At 34.2% G+C, this 21,327-nt stretch overlaps 2 protein-coding genes across 5 annotated transcripts; one reads left to right on the forward strand and one right to left on the reverse strand.

Moving 5' to 3' along the window:
* Positions 1-7,300: 7,300 nt before the first annotated feature.
* On the reverse strand, positions 7,301-8,406 carry LOC149954608 (death-associated inhibitor of apoptosis 2-like). Of its 2 annotated transcripts, none has more exons than XM_090167652.1 (2): positions 7,984-8,406; positions 7,301-7,778 (listed from the first exon to the last, which is right to left on the reverse strand). In XM_090167652.1, exon 2 carries the CDS (start codon positions 7,774-7,776, stop codon positions 7,399-7,401), a length of 378 nt encoding a protein of 125 aa, XP_090023778.1. In that variant the 5' UTR covers positions 7,777-7,778; positions 7,984-8,406; the 3' UTR covers positions 7,301-7,398. The 2 variants fall into 2 exon arrangements, with proteins under 2 accessions (XP_090023778.1, XP_090023777.1); XM_090167651.1 differs by having other exon boundaries at positions 7,301-7,783.
* Positions 8,407-17,781: 9,375 nt separating this feature from the next.
* On the forward strand, positions 17,782-19,589 carry LOC149954609 (death-associated inhibitor of apoptosis 2-like). Of its 3 annotated transcripts, XM_090167654.1 has the most exons (4): positions 17,782-18,086; positions 18,415-18,469; positions 18,560-18,906; positions 19,107-19,589. In XM_090167654.1, the coding sequence occupies exon 4, from the start codon at positions 19,114-19,116 to the stop codon at positions 19,489-19,491; it is 378 nt and encodes a 125-aa protein (XP_090023780.1). In that variant the 5' UTR covers positions 17,782-18,086; positions 18,415-18,469; positions 18,560-18,906; positions 19,107-19,113; the 3' UTR covers positions 19,492-19,589. The 3 variants fall into 3 exon arrangements, with proteins under 3 accessions (XP_090023780.1, XP_090023779.1, XP_090023781.1); XM_090167653.1 differs by lacking the exon at positions 17,782-18,086 and having other exon boundaries at positions 18,247-18,469; XM_090167655.1 differs by lacking the exon at positions 17,782-18,086 and having other exon boundaries at positions 18,247-18,469; positions 19,112-19,589.
* Positions 19,590-21,327: the final 1,738 nt, after the last annotated feature.

Raw genomic sequence — 21,327 nt, forward strand, 5'->3', positions numbered from 1 at the left:
TTCCGCCCCCTCCGAACAACCCCCTCGATAAGTCATTTATATGTGGCACAATAATATTATCGCCTTCTTGGAGAACTTGTATAGTTTGTATAGTTGGTCCAGAGATTTGGTCTCATTCGAGCTAGTATAGGCTAGGTTAGGTAAGGTTAGTCGATGTACTGTAAAAAATAATATAAACGTGCAAAATTGGGCTGTAAACCGCACAATTAGGGTATTTTCGATCGACTGGGACTCAATGTTAAATATGTGGTATATTGTGTACCCCACTTGAAAGGATAAGGACGGATTATATTAGTTTGGGAGAATAGCTATAAGAACACCATTAGCCGACTGAAAAACTTATGGGTCTTTTACTTGATCAATTATCGATAGAAAATGAGACGACTATATTAAATGAAATATAACCAACTACTTTATTTTACAATAAGGTGCTCATCTGGAGCTTCCAAATTAAGGGGTTTCTCCATTTGGGAGATACTGAACAGATTGACCATTTAGGTCCGGTATGGCACGCCAAACCGGACAAAATTCATACACTCACGCGCTATCAAATTTTTGGGGTCTATCAAATTTTTGACCCTCTCGCTATAACATTTTTGACCCTCTCGCTATCAAATTTTTATACCCTCTCGCTATCAAATTTTTATACCCTCTCGCTATCAAATTTTTATACCCTCTCGCTATCAAATTTTTATACCCTCTCGCTATCAAATTTTTATACCCTCTCGCTATCAAATTTTTATACCCTCTCTCTATCTAATTTTTGACCCTCTCGCTATCAAATTTTTATACCCTCTCGCTATCTAATTTTTGACCCTCTCGCTATCAAATTTTTATACCCTCTCTCTATCTAATTTTTGACCCTCTCGCTATCAAATTTTTATACCCTCTCTCTATCTAATTTTTGACCCTCTCGCTATCAAATTTTTATACCCTCTCTCTATCTGATTTTTGACCCTCTCGCTATCAAATTTTTATACCCTCTCTCTATCTAATTTTTGACCCTCTCGCTATCTAATTTTTATACCCTCTCGCTATCAATTTTGTATACCCTCTCTCTATCTGATTTTTGACCCTCTCGCTATCAAATTTTTATACCCTCTCTCTATCTAATTTTTGACCCTCTCGCTATCAAATTTTTATACCCTCTCTCTATCTAATTTTTGACCCTCTCGCTATCAAATTTTTATACCCTCTCTCTAATTTTTATACCCTCTCGCTATCAATTTTGTATACCCTCTCTCTATCTGATTTTTGATCCTCTAGCTATAAAATTTTTATACCCTCTCGCTATCAAATTTTTATACCCTCTCTCTATCTAATTTTTGACCCTCTCGCTATCAAATTTTTATACCCTCTCGCTATCTAATTTTTGACCCTCTCGCTATCAAATTTTTATACCCTCTCTCTATCTAATTTTTGACCCTCTCGCTATCAAATTTTTATACCCTCTCTCTATCTAATTTTTATACCCTCTCGCTATCAATTTTGTATACCCTCTCTCTATCTGATTTTTGATCCTCTAGCTATCAAATTTTTATACCCTCTCGCTATCAAATTTTTATACCCTCTCTCTATCTAATTTTTGACCCTCTCGCTATCAAATTTTTATACCCTCTCGCTATCTAATTTTTGACACTCTCGCTATCAAATTTTTATACCCTCTCTCTATCTAATTTTTGACCCTCTCGCTATCAAATTTTTATACCCTCTCTCTATCTAATTTTTGACCCTCTCGCTATCAAATTTTTATACCCTCTCGCTATCTAATTTTTGACCCTCTCGCTATCAAATTTTTATACCCTCTCTCTATCTAATTTTTGACCCTCTCGCTATCAAATTTTTATACCCTCTCTCTATCTAATTTTTGACCCTCTCGCTATCAAATTTTTATACCCTCTCTCTATCTGATTTTTGACCCTCTCGCTATCAAATTTTTATACCCTCTCTCTATCTAATTTTTGACCCTCTCGCTATCTAATTTTTATACCCTCTCGCTATCAATTTTGTATACCCTCTCTCTATCTGATTTTTACCCTCTCGCTATCAAATTTTTATACCCTCTCTCTATCTAATTTTTGACCCTCTCGCTATCAAATTTTTATACCCTCTCTCTATCTAATTTTTGACCCTCTCGCTATCAAATTTTTATACCCTCTCTCTATCTAATTTTTATACCCTCTCGCTATCAATTTTGTATACCCTCTCTCTATCTGATTTTTGATCCTCTAGCTATCAAATTTTTATACCCTCTCGCTATCAAATTTTTATACCCTCTCTCTATCTAATTTTTGACCCTCTCGCTATCAAATTTTTATACCCTCTCGCTATCTAATTTTTGACCCTCTCGCTATCAAATTTTTATACCCTCTCTCTATCTAATGTTTGACCCTCTCGCTATCAAATTTTTATACCCTCTCTCTATCTAATTTTTGACCCTCTCGCTATCAAATTTTTATACCCTCTCTCTATCTAATTTTTGACCCTCTCGCTATCAATTTTGTATACCCTCTCTCTATCTAATTTTTGACCCTCTCGCTATCAATTTTGTATACCCTCTCTCTATCTAATTTTTGACCCTCTCGCTATCAATTTTGTATACCCTCTCTCTATCTAATTTTTATACCCTCTCTCTATCTAATTTTTGACCCTCTCGCTATCAAATTTTTATACCCTCTCTCTATCTTATTTTTGACCCTCTCGCTATCAAATTTTTATACCCTCTCTCTATCTAATTTTTGACCCTCTCGCTATCAAATTTTTATACCCTCTCTCTATCTAATTTTTATACCCTCTCTCTATCTAATTTTTGACCCTCTCGCTATCAATTTTGTATACCCTCTCTCTATCTAATTTTTATACCCTCTCTCTATCTAATTTTTGACCCTCTCGCTATCAAATTTTTATACCCTCTCTCTATCTAATTTTTGACCCTCTCGCTATCAAATTTTTATACCCTCTCTCTATCTAATTTTTGACCCTCTCACTATCAAATTTTTATACCCTCTCTCTATCTAATTTTTGACCCTCTCGCTATCAAATTTTTATACCCTCTCTCTATCTAATTTTTGACCCTCTCGCTATCAAATTTTTATACCCTCTCTCTATCTAATTTTTGACCCTCTCGCTATCAAATTTTTATACCCTCTCTCTATCTAATTTTTGACCCTCTCGCTATCAAATTTTTATACCCTCTCTCTATCTAATTTTTGACCCTCTCGCTATCAAATTTTTATACCCTCTCTCTATCTAATTTTTGACCCTCTCGCTATCAATTTTGTAAACCCTCTCTCTATCTAATTTTTATACCCTCTCTCTATCTAATTTTTGACCCTCTCGCTATCAAATTTTTATACCCTCTCTCTATCTAATTTTTGACCCTCTCGCTATCAAATTTTTATACCCTCTCTCTATCTAATTTTTGACCCTCTCGCTATCAAATTTTTATACCCTCTCGCTATCAAATTTTTATACCCTCTCTCTATCTAATTTTTGACCCTCTCGCTATCAAATTTTTATACCCTCTCGCTATCTAATTTTTGACCCTCTCGCTATCAAATTTTTATACCCTCTCTCTATCTAATTTTTGACCCTCTCGCTATCAAATTTTTATACCCTCTCTCTATCTAATTTTTATACCCTCTCGCTATCAATTTTGTATACCCTCTCTCTATCTGATTTTTGATCCTCTAGCTCTCAAATTTTTATACCCTCTCGCTATCAAATTTTTATACCCTCTCTCTATCTAATTTTTGACCCTCTCGCTATCAAATTTTTATACCCTCTCGCTATCTAATTTTTGACCCTCTCGCTATCAAATTTTTATACCCTCTCTCTATCTAATTTTTGACCCTCTCGCTATCAAATTTTTATACCCTCTCCCTATCTTATTTTTGACCCTCTCGCTATCAAATTTTTATACCCTCTCGCTATCTAATTTTTGACCCTCTCGCTATCAAATTTTTATACCCTCTCTCTATCTAATTTTTGACCCTCTCGCTATCAAATTTTTATACCCTCTCTCTATCTAATTTTTGACCCTCTCGCTATCAAATTTTTATACCCTCTCTCTATCTGATTTTTGACCCTCTCGCTATCAAATTTTTATACCCTCTCTCTATCTAATTTTTGACCCTCTCGCTATCTAATTTTTATACCCTCTCGCTATCAATTTTGTATACCCTCTCTCTATCTGATTTTTGACCCTCTCGCTATCAAATTTTTATACCCTCTCTCTATCTAATTTTTGACCCTCTCGCTATCAAATTTTTATACCCTCTCTCTATCTAATTTTTGACCCTCTCGCTATTAAATTTTTATACCCTCTCTCTATCTAATTTTTATACCCTCTCGCTATCAATTTTGTATACCCTCTCTCTATCTGATTTTTGATCCTCTAGCTATCAAATTTTTATACCCTCTCGCTATCAAATTTTTATACCCTCTCTCTATCTAATTTTTGACCCTCTCGCTATCAAATTTTTATACCCTCTCTCTATCTAATTTTTGACCCTCTCGCTATCAATTTTGTATACCCTCTCTCTATCTAATTTTTGATCCTCTCGCTATCAATTTTGTATACCCTCTCTCTATCTAATTTTTATACCCTCTCTCTATCTAATTTTTGACCCTCTCGCTATCAAATTTTTATACCCTCTCTCTATCTAATTTTTGACCCTCTCGCTATCAAATTTTTATACCCTCTCGCTATCTAATTTTTGACCCTCTCGCTATCAAATTTTTATACCCTCTCTCTATCTAATTTTTGACCCTCTCGCTATCAAATTTTTATACCCTCTCTCTATCAAATTTTTATACCCTCTCTCTATCTAATTTTTGACCCTCTCGCTATCAAATTTTTATACCCTCTCGCTATCTAATTTTTGACCCTCTCGCTATCAAATTTTTATACCCTCTCTCTATCTAATTTTTGACCCTCTCGCTATCAAATTTTTATACCCTCTCTCTATCTAATTTTTGACCCTCTCGCTATCAAATTTTTATACCCTCTCTCTATCTAATTTTTGACCCTCTCGCTATCAATTTTGTATACCCTCTCTCTATCTAATTTTTGACCCTCTCGCTATCAATTTTGTATACCCTCTCTCTATCTAATTTTTATACCCTCTCTCTATCTAATTTTTGACCCTCTCGCTATCAAATTTTTATACCCTCTCTCTATCTAATTTTTGACCCTCTCGCTATCAAATTTTTATACCCTCTCTCTATCTAATTTTTGACCCTCTCGCTATCAAATTTTTATACCCTCTCTCTATCTAATTTTTATACCCTCTCTCTATCTAATTTTTGACCCTCTCGCTATCAATTTTGTATACCCTCTCTCTATCTAATTTTTATACCCTCTCTCTATCTAATTTTTGACCCTCTCGCTATCAAATTTTTATACCCTCTCTCTATCTAATTTTTGACCCTCTCGCTATCAAATTTTTATACCCTCTCTCTATCTAATTTTTGACCCTCTCACTATCAAATTTTTATACCCTCTCTCTATCTAATTTTTGACCCTCTCGCTATCAAATTTTTATACCCTCTCTCTATCTAATTTTTGACCCTCTCGCTATCAAATTTTTATACCCTCTCTCTATCTAATTTTTGACCCTCTCGCTATCAAATTTTTATACCCTCACTCTATCTAATTTTTGACCCTCTCGCTATCAAATTTTTATACCCTCTCTCTATCTAATTTTTGACCCTCTCGCTATCAAATTTTTATACCCTCTCTCTATCTAATTTTTGACCCTCTCGCTATCAATTTTGTATACCCTCTCTCTATCTAATTTTTATACCCTCTCTCTATCTAATTTTTGACCCTCTCGCTATCAAATTTTTATACCCTCTCTCTATCTAATTTTTGACCCTCTCGCTATCAAATTTTTATACCCTCTCTCTATCTAATTTTTGACCCTCTCGCTATCAAATTTTTATACCCTCTCTCTATCTAATTTTTGACCCTCTCGCTATCAAATTTTTATACCCTCTCTCTATCTAATTTTTGACCCTCTCGCTATCAAATTTTTATACCCTCTCTCTATCTAATTTTGACCCTCTCGCTATCAAATTTTTATACCCTCTCTCTATCTAATTTTTGACCCTCTCGCTATCAAATTTTTATACCCTCTCTCTATCTAATTTTTGACCCTCTCGCTATCAAATTTTTATACCCTCTCTCTATCTAATTTTTGACCCTCTCGCTATCAATTTTGTATACCCTCTCTCTATCTAATTTTTATACCCTCTCTCTATCTAATTTTTGACCCTCTCGCTATCAAATTTTTATACCCTCTCTCTATCTAATTTTTGACCCTCTCGCTATCAAATTTTTATACCCTCTCTATCTAATTTTTGACCCTCTCGCTATCAAATTTTTATACCCTCTCTCTTTCTAATTTTTATACCCTCTCTCTATCTAATTTTTGACCCTCGCTATCAATTTTGTATACCCTCTCTCTATCTAATTTTTATACCCTCTAGAGAGGGGGGTGTCTATCCGGTGATTGAGAATTTCATTCTCAATCACCGGATAGACACAAAGAGCTTGGCTCCCGCCGTTCACCCGCGCCTATCCCGTTCCTCCCCCACCCGCGCCTCTCCTCCCTTGATCACCAGAATTTCCAATCACCAGAATTTCTAATCACCAGAATTTCTAATCATCAGATTGCCGCAGCAGTTTTATCTCTCCGAAATAATTAATGTACCCAAAATTGGACAGCCAGTTTATTATTCTTTTTAGGGGAATCTCTATGGGAGTTTAACATTACAATAAAGCTAAAAGGTCCAGTTTGGGGTACATTTGGTCCGAAATGGGGTACATAGGGCCGAAAATGGTGACTTTGGTCGTTTTTGGGGTACATTTGGTCCATTTTGGTCCATTTTTGGGTACATCCCTGCTTTCCCCCATCCCCATTCACTGGATACTTTATCTCTCGTTCACCAGCTCCTTTTCCCCATTGCTATCCCCATTCACTGGATACTTTATCTCTCTCTCTCGATCACCCGCTCCTTTCCCCCATTGCGTTCCTCCCTTAATCACCAGAATTTATAATCACTAGATTATCTCTCCCGTTCACCAGCTGCTTTCCCCCCATCCCCATTCTCCAAAATTAGTTTTTGCTCGTGCAGATATCTGGAGATTAGATTTTTACCCGTTTGCTTATCGCTTCCGAACTCCATAATTTCTAATCTCTAGGTAATAAAAACAAGTTATTTACATTTAATTTTTTATTTTAGAACTTTGTTTACATGTTAGTAGGTACTATCAGATATTCCATTAGATGGTTATCTTGTACATTACTCAATTAAAACAAATTAAAGTAGTTAAGTTTACAGGCATTTAAATGGGGTGAAACGATCTCCTGCAACTTAATTTAATTAAAAGTTCTAACTCACGTATTTGTAGTGTTTAGCAGCAGTATCGTCTGACATACAGTCACAAACGTCTTCTTCAGGTACAGGTGAGATGTATTTGTCAGTGACCGTAGTTGCTTTTGGCGTCGGGGGAATGTCCCATTCTAGCGAAAGGTACTTTTTTTCCGATGGTGAATTATCCCTAGCCGGACAGTTTGGAAAGAATCTAGCGTGTTCAAGTTCTGGTACGTCTCCTGATTCCCATCCTTCTAATACGCCATGGCACTTGTAACATCGTACTTCATCGCCCCGCTGAATATAGTAGAATCCAGCCTTCGCTAGTTGTTCCTTAGTAACGTGCGGATTTTTCCAGTGACGAAACGTTTCAAGTCGATACACTTCAATATCCATAGCTGATCTAGACCAAATACGTTCTATAGTTTCAAATGATACATTCTCTAAGCCTACATTTACCCATAAGTCTACTAAACCTAATTTTATCAATATGGTTAAATTTCTACGCTAAAATTCTCAATATAAACGCTTTTTTCAATATGCAAATTGTTTTAAATATGTCTAAAAATATAGTCTATTTCAAAGAAAAAAATAGTTACTTACTTTATGGGTAGAAATCCTTTGTCGAGCTGTAGAAAAGACAGCGATCCGTCAGCAGGTCTTTACTCGTCAATGCACCGTAGATAAATGACGCATGGAAGATTAATTTATTCCTATCTTGTTGAGAATAATTCATCACGTGATCTAAACTTCAAATAACCCTCAAATTCTATTGGCTGTCTCTCTCTGACAGTTTAAACTGCCTCTAATGATTGACGGCACATATTAACCCACTTGAGTATTTGGAAAAAACCCTTTGCTACTCAAAGGAGAGTTTTGGAAATACCACGTTGACGATATCAAAATCGAGCTCTCACTAGAAAATGTTTTGACGTCACCCAGATGAGATCCTATTGAACGAGATATTTCCGAACTAATAATTATCACGTGATCAAATCTGCAACTAATGATACTCATTGACGTCACATAATTTTACCCACTTGAAAAAAAAAAACCCATTGTAGATTCCTCTCGGGAGCTTTTGATGGAATCATATCCTAGAAAACAATACAATAAATAGAAATTTACATTAAATTAGTATACTATTAATACCATTTTGCGAACTACAGTGAAAAAAGTTACAATTTTACGGTAGAAACGTTTTCAATAACTTAATTGTCTAAAATGTATACTCTACAACAAAAACAAAATAGTAAATTACTTTCTACGCTAATCTTGGCCTAAAAAAAAAAAGCAAAATACTAAAATTCATTTTTAACTCTAATTCAGATTCCTACCTGGTAAGCCTAAATTTAATATACTAAGTATAATATGCCTTAAAGTTCAAATACTGTCTAATACAATAAATATTCATGAAAAATTCTTACTTTGTATGTACAATGAACGCTCCAAAAGGCTGAAAATGTAACATGGGACAAGACAGAATTTCTACCCAAACCTTTCCGATTGTATCGTCAAATAAAACAAAGATCTCGCTAAGTCAAAGTTCAGCTATCTTATCAATGGTACGAGCGCACGCGCTCGGAAAAATGAACGAGTCACGTGAGAATCGGTACGTCACGAGCCCCTATGCATAAATGTTAGGGCGTCTTACTACCATTAGATCTAATCGCACTAGCACATTCTCGAAAAATAAACCAGTTCTTGGGAATAAGAGACGGTTTTTTTATCAAAGATAAGCCAATTTATAGTTTATTGTATGAAAATATTAATTAATTCGGAAATATATTCGATGCTTACTGTTTTTTTATAATAATACGCTGAAATACATTTTCCAATACGTAAAAAATTAAAGCTAGACCTAAAAAACCTGTAAAGTGTAAATAGTTAAGACTATTTTTTATCAAAGTAAGCCAAGTTTAAAGCTTATTGTCATTGGTTCCATAACAAAAACCACATTGTAACGTGATAATGGCTGCTCACTAATCCCAATTCCATGTGAAACTCTTTCAGTTTCTTTAAGTTCCTTTTGAGTTACAAAATAGGGTTTTAGAAATAGATTTTTCCTATTTCATTAAATATAAGTATTAAAATTAGAATTGCTTCATTAAATTATGCATTTGTACTGTTGTACTGTACTGTACACAATACCTGCATTTGAAATTGTATAACATAAAAACACAGTTTTTTAAAAAAATATATCAAGGTTTTCAATTCAGTTAAAGGTTCCATAACAAAAACCACATTCGGATCAAAATAAATTTATTTATTTATTTTATTTTTATACAGATTTTTTTTCATTTTTTTTGCCTTAATTTCAATTTTGGGAGTCGGTACCCGTTTCACCGAAGATGAAGATGCTTCGTTTTATTCAGCGTAGGGTAAATCGCCGTGTAAAAAAACATCTAGCATTGCATTAACTTTTTCCTCGTCCTCGTCCGAGACCCCTACAATACGTCTCTCGATCTATAAAGTAAAGAAATCAAAATAATAAGCTAAACGATAATCCATACCTTCTATTCACTAGTTCAATTTATCACTGTCTCATATATCCACTATCGTACATACATACATACATACACTAACTTACTAACGCTTTAGTCTCCGCAAGTTTTTATGTTGTATAATCAAAGTTTTGAATTGAATAATAATAATAATAATAATAATAATTAGATCAAAACAAATTTCAAGCTTACGTTAATGTATTCCCTTGAGTGAGGGCCCAATCTTTGAAAAATCTTATCAATGACGACATGGGTAGCTAGATGGACGTCGATGTAACCTTCGTCCTCTTGCAGGTTCAATTCACGTAAATACCAGTTTTTATATTTTCTTAACATTATTTCTAACGTTCTAAACGAAAATTGTTTTTCGGTTGGCATATCAGGCTTAAAAGAAAACCTAAGAACAGCTTTAGTTACACGCATATCCACGTTATTTTCCATAGCTAATATTTAGCCCTTAAACTTGCTCGTAATTACGAAGAATGTAAAAATGTAGATTGCTCGCTCCTATATTTATGCCAAATCAGAAATCACTTGAAATAATAACTTCATTTGGTACTTAAAAACGGTGAGAGGTGGGAGGAGGGGTTTGGTAATTTATAAATTTTTATAATCAAATGTACCATAGCAAAAGTATATAAATAATACAAGAAGTGCACTAATTATTATTTTCGCTCGCCAGGTAATTTCATTTGATTTCCGTTTCGCACGGACGCAGATAACATGGTAACGCGACTACAGCGAACCGATAAAACTAATTAATAAAATATTGTCAACCATTTGATATTAGAAATGTTAAAATAAAACTTTTACAGATAAATCTAATTTATAAAATATTGCCAATTGAGGGTTTGCAAGTTAGTTTGATTATAGGTTTTGTACCATCGTCTGCTTCGTAAACTTTAGGGATGCGTTGGGAGGGCTCAAATTAAGCTAAGGGGATACACTTCTTGTTTAATTTATATACTTCTAACCATATTAAAGTATCAATTTTAATTAAAGGAATTCAACTTAAGTGTTGTTTTGCTATCTGAAATTCGAAAACAAAGAAGGTAGTACAGGGGTACTTAAGTTGATTTTAATATTTTTTTAGAAATAACTTAAGTATACAGCGAAATAATCATTAGTGGTATCTAATTTTTTTAAGTGCCCCACATACTTCTCATCTCGTATAAAAGGGGGTCATTTTTGTACTATAAAACCATTCCATTCCTGAAATCCGCTACAGGAAAATCTGCAAAGGGATAAAAAACAATATATATAGCTTAAATCAAATAAATAAATAAATAAATATATTCTTTATGGATTATAAGTTCGCGAAAGGTGTGTATTATATTTAATTTCTTACATTTCGTATCATTATTTAATGATTTTTTATTTTTAAAAAAGTATGTCTTACTCTGAAGTCACACTCTGGTTTTGGAGTTACAGCTTCAATTTTTGATGGTGCCCCAGCCGTGTACTTAACAAACGGTGTCAATAGTATCGTTGTCTCAATTCAATCTTGGGATTGTCTTACTGAAAAATGGTCCTATGTCATTGACGCTCTGGGGTCACAAACAGGAATACGAATTACTCTACCAACGCCTACTATTGAGCAGTATTCGGATTGCTGTTACAACCATTACTTTCGCGTAACGTCAACAGGCGGAGAGTTTAATTGGATTCTGCAACCATTTAGTCAAAAGTATTTGCTAGATGAAATGTGTTTAACTGGGAGTTTGACGCTTAGCGTACCCCAGGTAATTGCGTTCGATCAGTGTAAACCCAGAATTGATGAGCAACTTTCCGTACTTCGGCAAAATCAATCATCCATCACCACAATGTATGAAGTTCTCGAACAAAAATTCAGAACTTTCTATAGTGTTTTCAAACCTTTGGAGAGGAGAGAGAATCCCTGTGGCTTTTTAGAACTATACAGTGGATTCCGTCTCTCAAACGACTATTCTAAGCCTTTGGAAAACCTCTTTTTAGAAAAATTCTGTGGGAATTGCCCCTTTGAAATATATTCTCTAACGAATTATTGTTTGAACGATATAAAACATTTACAATTACTGTTGGGAGACATACTGTAATTTTCTAAACAATAAACAAAAATACGAACCATTTTCATGTTTTATTATTATTAGGAATATGGATGAAAAAAAACACACATTAAATATTTATTTCAAATATCTGTAGAACCGAAGCCTCTCGAACCTCTTTCTGTATCTTCTTCAATTTGCTAATACAAACCAAAACAGGAAAATTGAAATAATAATAATAATTTTGGAGGGTGGAACATATCAATTTAACTCACAAGGCATTCCATAGGAACTGGCATCGAAATACATTCGCAGATAAGTTGAGCTATTCGATCGCCTTTGAAAATTTTAAATGCGTTTTTCCCGTGATTAATCAAGACAACCCCTATTGTACCAGTGTAATCTTTATCTATCACACCTGCTAAAACATCAATACCATGTTTTACGGAAAGACCCGAACGAGGGGCTAGAAATAAATAAATAAAAATAAAACATGGTATTCGTTAAATAAATATATATATATATATATAATATTACCAATACGGCCGTAGCAGAAATCAGGTATAACTACACTTAAATCAGTATTTATTAGCTCTCTTGCCATGGGGGCTACAACATAGTTATATGCACTACATAAATCAAGACCTGCAGAGCCAGGTGTTTCTCGAGTAGGTGCGCATGCATATTTCGTTAATCTTACGAATTTCAGAATTTGCTGAGGAATTTCCATTATGGATAAATATTAAAGACAAATATTAAAGACAAATATTAAAAAAATATTCTAACGAGTAAAGAAGTTTCAAACACAAATGACAAGTTTTACGAAAAAATTCCTTTTATAGCGTTTAACTCGATTTAAAATTCTTTAGATACGCTACTTAAGATAATCTATGAAGTATTCTTGTAAACAGATCTTGTTATAGTGAAGATTAGTTGATTAAGCTAAGCAATTTACGAGCGACGTCCTAGCGTACTTGTAATTAAGAAAGTAAGTACTTAGTTTTTACGATTTTGCTTAAAACTATGATTTTAAATCGATAAAGTGAAACACGTAAAGTGTCCCTGACCAAAATTGTTTCGCAAACATCTGTACCGTTTAATAAGATACGAGTATGATAACGATTTCTAGAACCCTTTAAATTTTTAATTACTTATTTTTGGGTTGACTACCAATTTGGAGGACTACTGTTTTGATTTTGATATAACTAAATTTGATTGGTTTTCGAAAAGTTATTGAAGTTTAGTAAATTATATCCTTCGCATACTTAAATTAAGCCTTTCCACAATCAATGTAATTTAAATAAAGTTATTGAAAGATTGAAGCATTTTTTTTGTATACTTAGATGGAATCATATATTACCTACTTTATCAAGTCAAAGTTTAGTAAATTATACCCAGGATATAAGTTATCATGTTGACTTATAACCCTAACTTAATAATTTAAGCAATTCTTTTCTCTCTCTCTCTTAAAGAAATCTTATTGTAATAAGCTTAAAAATTTAGGAATAAACTTATATTATAGGATGAAGAAAAGTCAATAGACATTTATTTGTAAATTATTCGCAATTTTATTTATTTATTTATTTATAAAACGAACTACAGTTCGGTCTCTGGGAGGCTTAGGGTAATGACAGCATCCCATGAAATCGAACGCTGAGCACTCCTCCTGTCGACGGCTTCTCTTCGACCCTCTTCTTCCACAGTACGTACAGCGGAGATGGGGCGGGAACTCCTTTATAAGATGCCCGGGGATGTGTTTGGTATAGACATTACCATGTCGAAAAATTACTCCCATTTGATAATGCGCGCACTCTCGACCCCAGCAAAAGAAGAGTGCTCCACCTCTTACAGCCAATTCTTCCGTACATTCGCCGCAGTGAAAGCAAATCATAGATTCGGTTGTCGTACCGACGTACTCATTTCCCGAGGCCAAAGTTATGGAAATAGGATCCATTACTATAAAATTAGTAAGAATGAATGATTGAATATAATATATATACAAAGTTTAGAATTTACAATTGACGTATATCTACGTACTTAGTCCCTCGAGCCGATTCCGAACGAATTGGCTGTTTTCTTAATACTATCTCTCAATTTTTCTGTTTACCCTTTTTATACTCGAAAAAAACAATTTACAACTGACATCATAATTATAAACTGGGGGCGGGGGTAGAAGAGAAAACTTTTCGAAAACCAATCAAATTTAGTTATATCAAAATCAAAACAGTAGTCCTCCAAATTGGTAGTCAACCCAAAAATAAGTAATTAAAAATTTAAAGGGCTCTAGAAATCGTTATCATACTCGTATCTTATTAAACGGTACAGATGTTTGCGAAACAATTTTGGTCAGGGACACTTTACGTGTTTCACTTTATCGATTTAAAATCATAGTTTTAAACAAAATCGTAAAAACTAAGTACTTACTTTCTTAATTACAAGTACGCTAGAATCCGCCTGTCGACGTTACGCGAAAGTAATGGTTGTAACAGCAATCCGAATACTGCTCAATAGTAGGCGTTGGTAGAGTAATTCGTATTCCTGTTTGTGACCCCAGAGCGTCAATGACATAGGACCATTTTTCAGTAAGACATTCCCAAGATTGAATTGAGACAACGATACTATTGACACCGTTTGTTAAGTACACGGCTGGGGCACCATCAGTCTCTTAAAGAAATCTTATTGTAATAAGCTTAAAAATTTAGGAATAAACTTATATTATAGGATGAAGAAAAGTCAATAGACATTTATTTGTAAATTATTCGCAATTTTATTTATTTATTTATTTATAAAACGAACTACAGTTCGGTCTCTGGGAGGCTTAGGGTAATGACAGCATCCCATGAAATCGAACGCTGAGCACTCCTCCTGTCGACGGCTTCTCTTCGACCCTCTTCTTCCACAGTACGTACAGCGGAGATGGGGCGGGAACTCCTTTATAAGATGCCCGGGGATGTGTTTGGTATAGACATTACCATGTCGAAAAATTACACCCATTTGATAATGCGCGCACTCTCGACCCCAGCAAAAGAAGAGTGCTCCACCTCTTACAGCCAATTCTTCCGTACATTCGCCGCAGTGAAAGCAAATCATAGATTCGGTTGTCGTACCGACGTACTCATTTCCCGAGGCCAAAGTTATGGAAATAGGATCCATTACTATAAAATTAGTAAGAATGAATGATTGAATATAATATATATACAAAGTTTAGAATTTGCAATTGACGTATATCTACGTACTTAGTCCCTCGAGCCGATTCCGAAACAATTCCAATTGGCTGTTTTCTTAATACTATCTCTCAATTTTTCTGTTTACCCTTTTTATACTCGAAAAAAACAATTTACAACTGACATCATAATTATAAACTGGGGGCGGGGGTAGAAGAGAAAACTTTTCGAAAACCAATCAAATTTAGTTATATCAAAATCAAAAGAGTAGTCCTCCAAATTGGTAGTCAACCCAAAAATAAGTAATTAAAAATTTAAACTATATTCAAATTTTCCTAATGAATCATTATTGAACATAGGGCTCTAGAAATCGTCATCATACTCGTATTTTATTAAACGGTACAGATGTTTGTGAAACAATTTTGGTCAGGGACACTTTACGTGTTTCACTTTATCGATTTAAAATCCTAGTTTTAAGCAAAATCGTAAAACTAAGTACTTACTTTCTTAATTACAAGTACGCTAGGACGTCGCTCGTAAATTGCTTAGCTTAATCAACTTATCTTCACTATTAAATAATGATACGAAATGTAAGAAATTAAATATAATACACACCTTTCGCGAACTTATAATCCATAAAGAATATATTTATTTATTTATTTATTTGATTTAAGCTATATATATTGTTTTTTATCCCTTTGCAGATTTTCCTGTAGCGGATTTCAGGAATGGAATGGTTTTATAGTACAAAAATGACCCCCTTTTATACGAGATGAGAAGTATGTGGGGCACTTAAAAAAATTAGATACCACTAATGATTATTTCGCTGTATACTTAAGTTATTTCTAAAAAAATATTAAAATCAACTTAAGTACCCCTGTACTACCTTCTTTGTTTTCGAATTTCAGATAGCAAAACAACACTTAAGTTGAATTCCTTTAATTAAAATTGATACTTTAATATGGTTAGAAGTATATAAATTAAACAAGAAGTGTATCCCCTTAGCTTAATTTGAGCCCTCCCAACGCATCCCTAAAGTTTACGAAGCAGACGATGGTACAAAACCTATAATCAAACTAACTTGCAAACCCTCAATTGGCAATATTTTATAAATTAGATTTATCTGTAAAAGTTTTATTTTAACATTTCTAATATCAAATGGTTGACAATATTTTATTAATTAGCTTTATCGGTTCGCTGTAGTCGCGTTACCATGTTATCTGCGTCCGTGCGAAACGGAAATCAAACGAAATTACCTGGCGAGCGAAAATTCTAATTAGTACACTTCTTGTATTATTTATATACTTTTGCTATGGTACACTTGATTATAAAAATTTATAAATTACCAAACCCCTCCTCCCACCTCTCACCGTTTTTAAGTACCAAATGAAGTTATTATTTCAAGTGATTTCTGATTTGGCATAAATATAGGAGCGAGCAATCTACATTTTTACATTCTTCGTAATTACGAGCAAGTTTAAGGGCTAAATATTAGCTATGGAAAATAACGTGGATATGCGTGTAACTAAAGCTGTTCTTAGGTTTTCTTTTAAGCCTGATATGCCAACCGAAAAACAATTTTCGTTTAGAACGTTAGAAATAATGTTAAGAAAATATAAAAACTGGTATTTACGTGAATTGAACCTGCAAGAGGACGAAGGTTACATCGACGTCCATCTAGCTACCCATGTCGTCATTGATAAGATTTTTCAAAGATTGGGCCCTCACTCAAGGGAATACATTAACGTAAGCTTGAAATTTGTTTTGATCTAATTATTATTATTATTATTATTATTATTCAATTCAAAACTTTGATTATACAACATAAAAACTTGCGGAGACTAAAGCGTTAGTAAGTTAGTGTATGTATGTATGTATGTACGATAGTGGATATATGAGACAGTGATAAATTGAACTAGTGAATAGAAGGTATGGATTATCGTTTAGCTTATTATTTTGATTTCTTTACTTTATAGATCGAGAGACGTATTGTAGGGGTCTCGGACGAGGACGAGGAAAAAGTTAATGCAATGCTAGATGTTTTTTTACACGGCGATTTACCCTACGCTGAATAAAACGAAGCATCTTCATCTTCGGTGAAACGGGTACCGACTCCCAAAATTGAAATTAAGGCAAAAAAAAATGAAAAAAATCTGTATAAAAATAAAATAAATAAATAAATTTATTTTGATCCGAATGTGGTTTTTGTTATGGAACCTTTAACTGAATTGAAAACCTTGATATATTTTTTTAAAAAACTGTGTTTTTATGTTATACAATTTCAAATGCAGGTATTGTGTACAGTACAGTACAACAGTACAAATGCATAATTTAATGAAGCAATTCTAATTTTAATACTTATATTTAATGAAATAGGAAAAATCTATTTCTAAAACCCTATTTTGTAACTCAAAAGGAACTTAAAGAAACTGAAAGAGTTTCACATGGAATTGGGATTAGTGAGCAGCCATTATCACGTTACAATGTGGTTTTTGTTATGGAACCAATGACAATAAGCTTTAAACTTGGCTTACTTTGATAAAAAATAGTCTTAACTATTTACACTTTACAGGTTTTTTAGGTCTAGCTTTAATTTTTTACGTATTGGAAAATGTATTTCAGCGTATTATTATAAAAAACAGTAAGCATCGAATATATTTCCGAATTAATTAATATTTTCATACAATAAACTATAAATTGGCTTATCTTTGATAAAAAAACCGTCTCTTATTCCCAAGAACTGGTTTATTTTTCGAGAATGTGCTAGTGCGATTAGATCTAATGGTAGTAAGACGCCCTAACATTTATGCATAGGGGCTCGTGACGTACCGATTCTCACGTGACTCGTTCATTTTTCCGAGCGCGTGCGCTCGTACCATTGATAAGATAGCTGAACTTTGACTTAGCGAGATCTTTGTTTTATTTGACGATACAATCGGAAAGGTTTGGGTAGAAATTCTGTCTTGTCCCATGTTACATTTTCAGCCTTTTGGAGCGTTCATTGTACATACAAAGTAAGAATTTTTCATGAATATTTATTGTATTAGACAGTATTTGAACTTTAAGGCATATTATACTTAGTATATTAAATTTAGGCTTACCAGGTAGGAATCTGAATTAGAGTTAAAAATGAATTTTAGTATTTTGCTTTTTTTTTAGGCCAAGATTAGCGTAGAAAGTAATTTACTATTTTGTTTTTGTTGTAGAGTATACATTTTAGACAATTAAGTTATTGAAAACGTTTCTACCGTAAAATTGTAACTTTTTTCACTGTAGTTCGCAAAATGGTATTAATAGTATACTAATTTAATGTAAATTTCTATTAATTGTATTGTTTTCTAGGATATGATTCCATCAAAAGCTCCCGAGAGGAATCTACAATGGGTTTTTTTTTCAAGTGGGTAAAATTATGTGACGTCAATGAGTATCATTAGTTGCAGATTTGATCACGTGATAATTATTAGTTCGGAAATATCTCGTTCAATAGGATCTCATCTGGGTGACGTCAAAACATTTTCTAGTGAGAGCTCGATTTTGTTATCGTCAACGTGGTATTTCCAAAACTCTCCTTTGAGTAGCAAAGGGTTTTTTCCAAATACTCAAGTGGGTTAATATGTGCCGTCAATCATTAGAGGCAGTTTAAACTGTCAGAGAGAGACAGCCAATAGAATTTGAGGGTTATTTGAAGTTTAGATCACGTGATGAATTATTCTCAACAAGATAGGAATAAATTAATCTTCCATGCGTCATTTATCTACGGTGCATTGACGAGTAAAGACCTGCTGACGGATCGCTGTCTTTTCTACAGCTCGACAAAGGATTTCTACCCATAAAGTAAGTAACTATTTTTTTCTTTGAAATAGACTATATTTTTAGACATATTTAAAACAATTTGCATATTGAAAAAAGCGTTTATATTGAGAATTTTAGCGTAGAAATTTAACCATATTGATAAAATTAGGTTTAGTAGACTTATGGGTAAATGTAGGCTTAGAGAATGTATCATTTGAAACTATAGAACGTATTTGGTCTAGATCAGCTATGGATATTGAAGTGTATCGACTTGAAACGTTTCGTCACTGGAAAAATCCGCACGTTACTAAGGAACAACTAGCGAAGGCTGGATTCTACTATATTCAGCGGGGCGATGAAGTACGATGTTACAAGTGCCATGGCGTATTAGAAGGATGGGAATCAGGAGACGTACCAGAACTTGAACACGCTAGATTCTTTCCAAACTGTCCGGCTAGGGATAATTCACCATCGGAAAAAAAGTACCTTTCGCTAGAATGGGACATTCCCCCGACGCCAAAAGCAACTACGGTCACTGACAAATACATCTCACCTGTACCTGAAGAAGACGTTTGTGACTGTATGTCAGACGATACTGCTGCTAAACACTACAAATACGTGAGTTAGAACTTTTAATTAAATTAAGTTGCAGGAGATCGTTTCACCCCATTTAAATGCCTGTAAACTTAACTACTTTAATTTGTTTTAATTGAGTAATGTACAAGATAACCATCTAATGGAATATCTGATAGTACCTACTAACATGTAAACAAAGTTCTAAAATAAAAAATTAAATGTAAATAACTTGTTTTTATTACCTAGAGATTAGAAATTATGGAGTTCGGAAGCGATAAGCAAACGGGTAAAAATCTAATCTCCAGATATCTGCACGAGCAAAAACTAATTTTGGAGAATGGGGATGGGGGGAAAGCAGCTGGTGAACGGGAGAGATAATCTAGTGATTATAAATTCTGGTGATTAAGGGAGGAACGCAATGGGGGAAAGGAGCGGGTGATCGAGAGAGAGAGATAAAGTATCCAGTGAATGGGGATAGCAATGGGGAAAAGGAGCTGGTGAACGAGAGATAAAGTATCCAGTGAATGGGGATGGGGGAAAGCAGGGATGTACCCAAAAATGGACCAAAATGGACCAAATGTACCCCAAAAACGACCAAAGTCACCATTTTCGGCCCTATGTACCCCATTTCGGACCAAATGTACCCCAAACTGGACCTTTTAGCTTTATTGTAATGTTAAACTCCCATAGAGATTCCCCTAAAAAGAATAATAAACTGGCTGTCCAATTTTGGGTACATTAATTATTTCGGAGAGATAAAACTGCTGCGGCAATCTGATGATTAGAAATTCTGGTGATTAGAAATTCTGGTGATTGGAAATTCTGGTGATCAAGGGAGGAGAGGCGCGGGTGGGGGAGGAACGGGATAGGCGCGGGTGAACGGCGGGAGCCAAGCTCTTTGTGTCTATCCGGTGATTGAGAATGAAATTCTCAATCACCGGATAGACACCCCCCTCTCTCCCTCTCTCTATCTAATTTTTGACCCTCTCGCTATCAAATTTTTATACCCTCTCTCTATCAAATTTTTGACCCTCTCGCTATCAAATTTTTATACCCTCTCTCTATCTAATTTTTGACCCTCTCGCTATCAAATTTTTATACCCTCTCTCTATCTAATTTTTGACCCTCTCGCTATCAAATTTTTATACCCTCTCTCTATCTAATTTTTGACCCTCTCGCTATCAAATTTTTATACCCTCTCTCTATCTAATTTTTGACCCTCTCGCTATCAAATTTTTATACCCTCTCTCTATCTAATTTTTGACCCTCTCGCTATCAATTTTGTATACCCTCTCTCTATCTAATTTTTATACCCTCTCTCTATCTAATTTTTGACCCTCTCGCTATCAAATTTTTATACCCTCTCTCTATCTAATTTTTGACCCTCTCGCTATCAAATTTTTATACCCTCTCTCTATCTAATTTTTGACCCTCTCGCTATCAAATTTTTATACCCTCTCTCTATCTAATTTTTGACCCTCTCGCTATCAATTTTGTATACCCTCTCTCTATCTAATTTTTGACCCTCTCGCTATCAAATTTTTATACCCTCTCTCTATCTAATTTTTGACCCTCTCGCTATCAAATTTTTATACCCTCTCTCTATCTAATTTTTGACCCTCTCGCTATCAATTTTGTATACCCTCTCTCTATCTAATTTTTGACCCTCTCGCTATCAATTTTGTATACCCTCTCTCTATCTAATTTTTGACCCTCTCGCTATCAAATTTTTATACCCTCTCTCTATCTAATTTTTGACCCTCTCGCTATCAAATTTTTATACCCTCTCTCTATCTAATTTTTATACCCTCTCGCTATCAATTTTGTATACCCTCTCTCTATCTGATTTTTGACCCTCTCGCTATCAAATTTTTATACCCTCTCTCT

Source organism: Leiobunum rupestre, chromosome 3 (genome assembly GCF_980474605.1).
Source record: "Leiobunum rupestre chromosome 3, qqLeiRupe1.1.hap1, whole genome shotgun sequence".
NCBI classification, from domain to species: Eukaryota; Metazoa; Arthropoda; class Arachnida; order Opiliones; family Sclerosomatidae; genus Leiobunum; species Leiobunum rupestre.

Bases quoted from the DNA above. Each gene is read 5' to 3' on its own strand.
- LOC149954609 (XM_090167654.1), top strand. From the start codon at position 19,114: ATGGATATTGAAGTGTATCGACTTGAAACGTTTCGTCACTGGAAAAAT.
- LOC149954608 (XM_090167652.1), bottom strand. From the start codon at position 7,776: ATGGATATTGAAGTGTATCGACTTGAAACGTTTCGTCACTGGAAAAAT.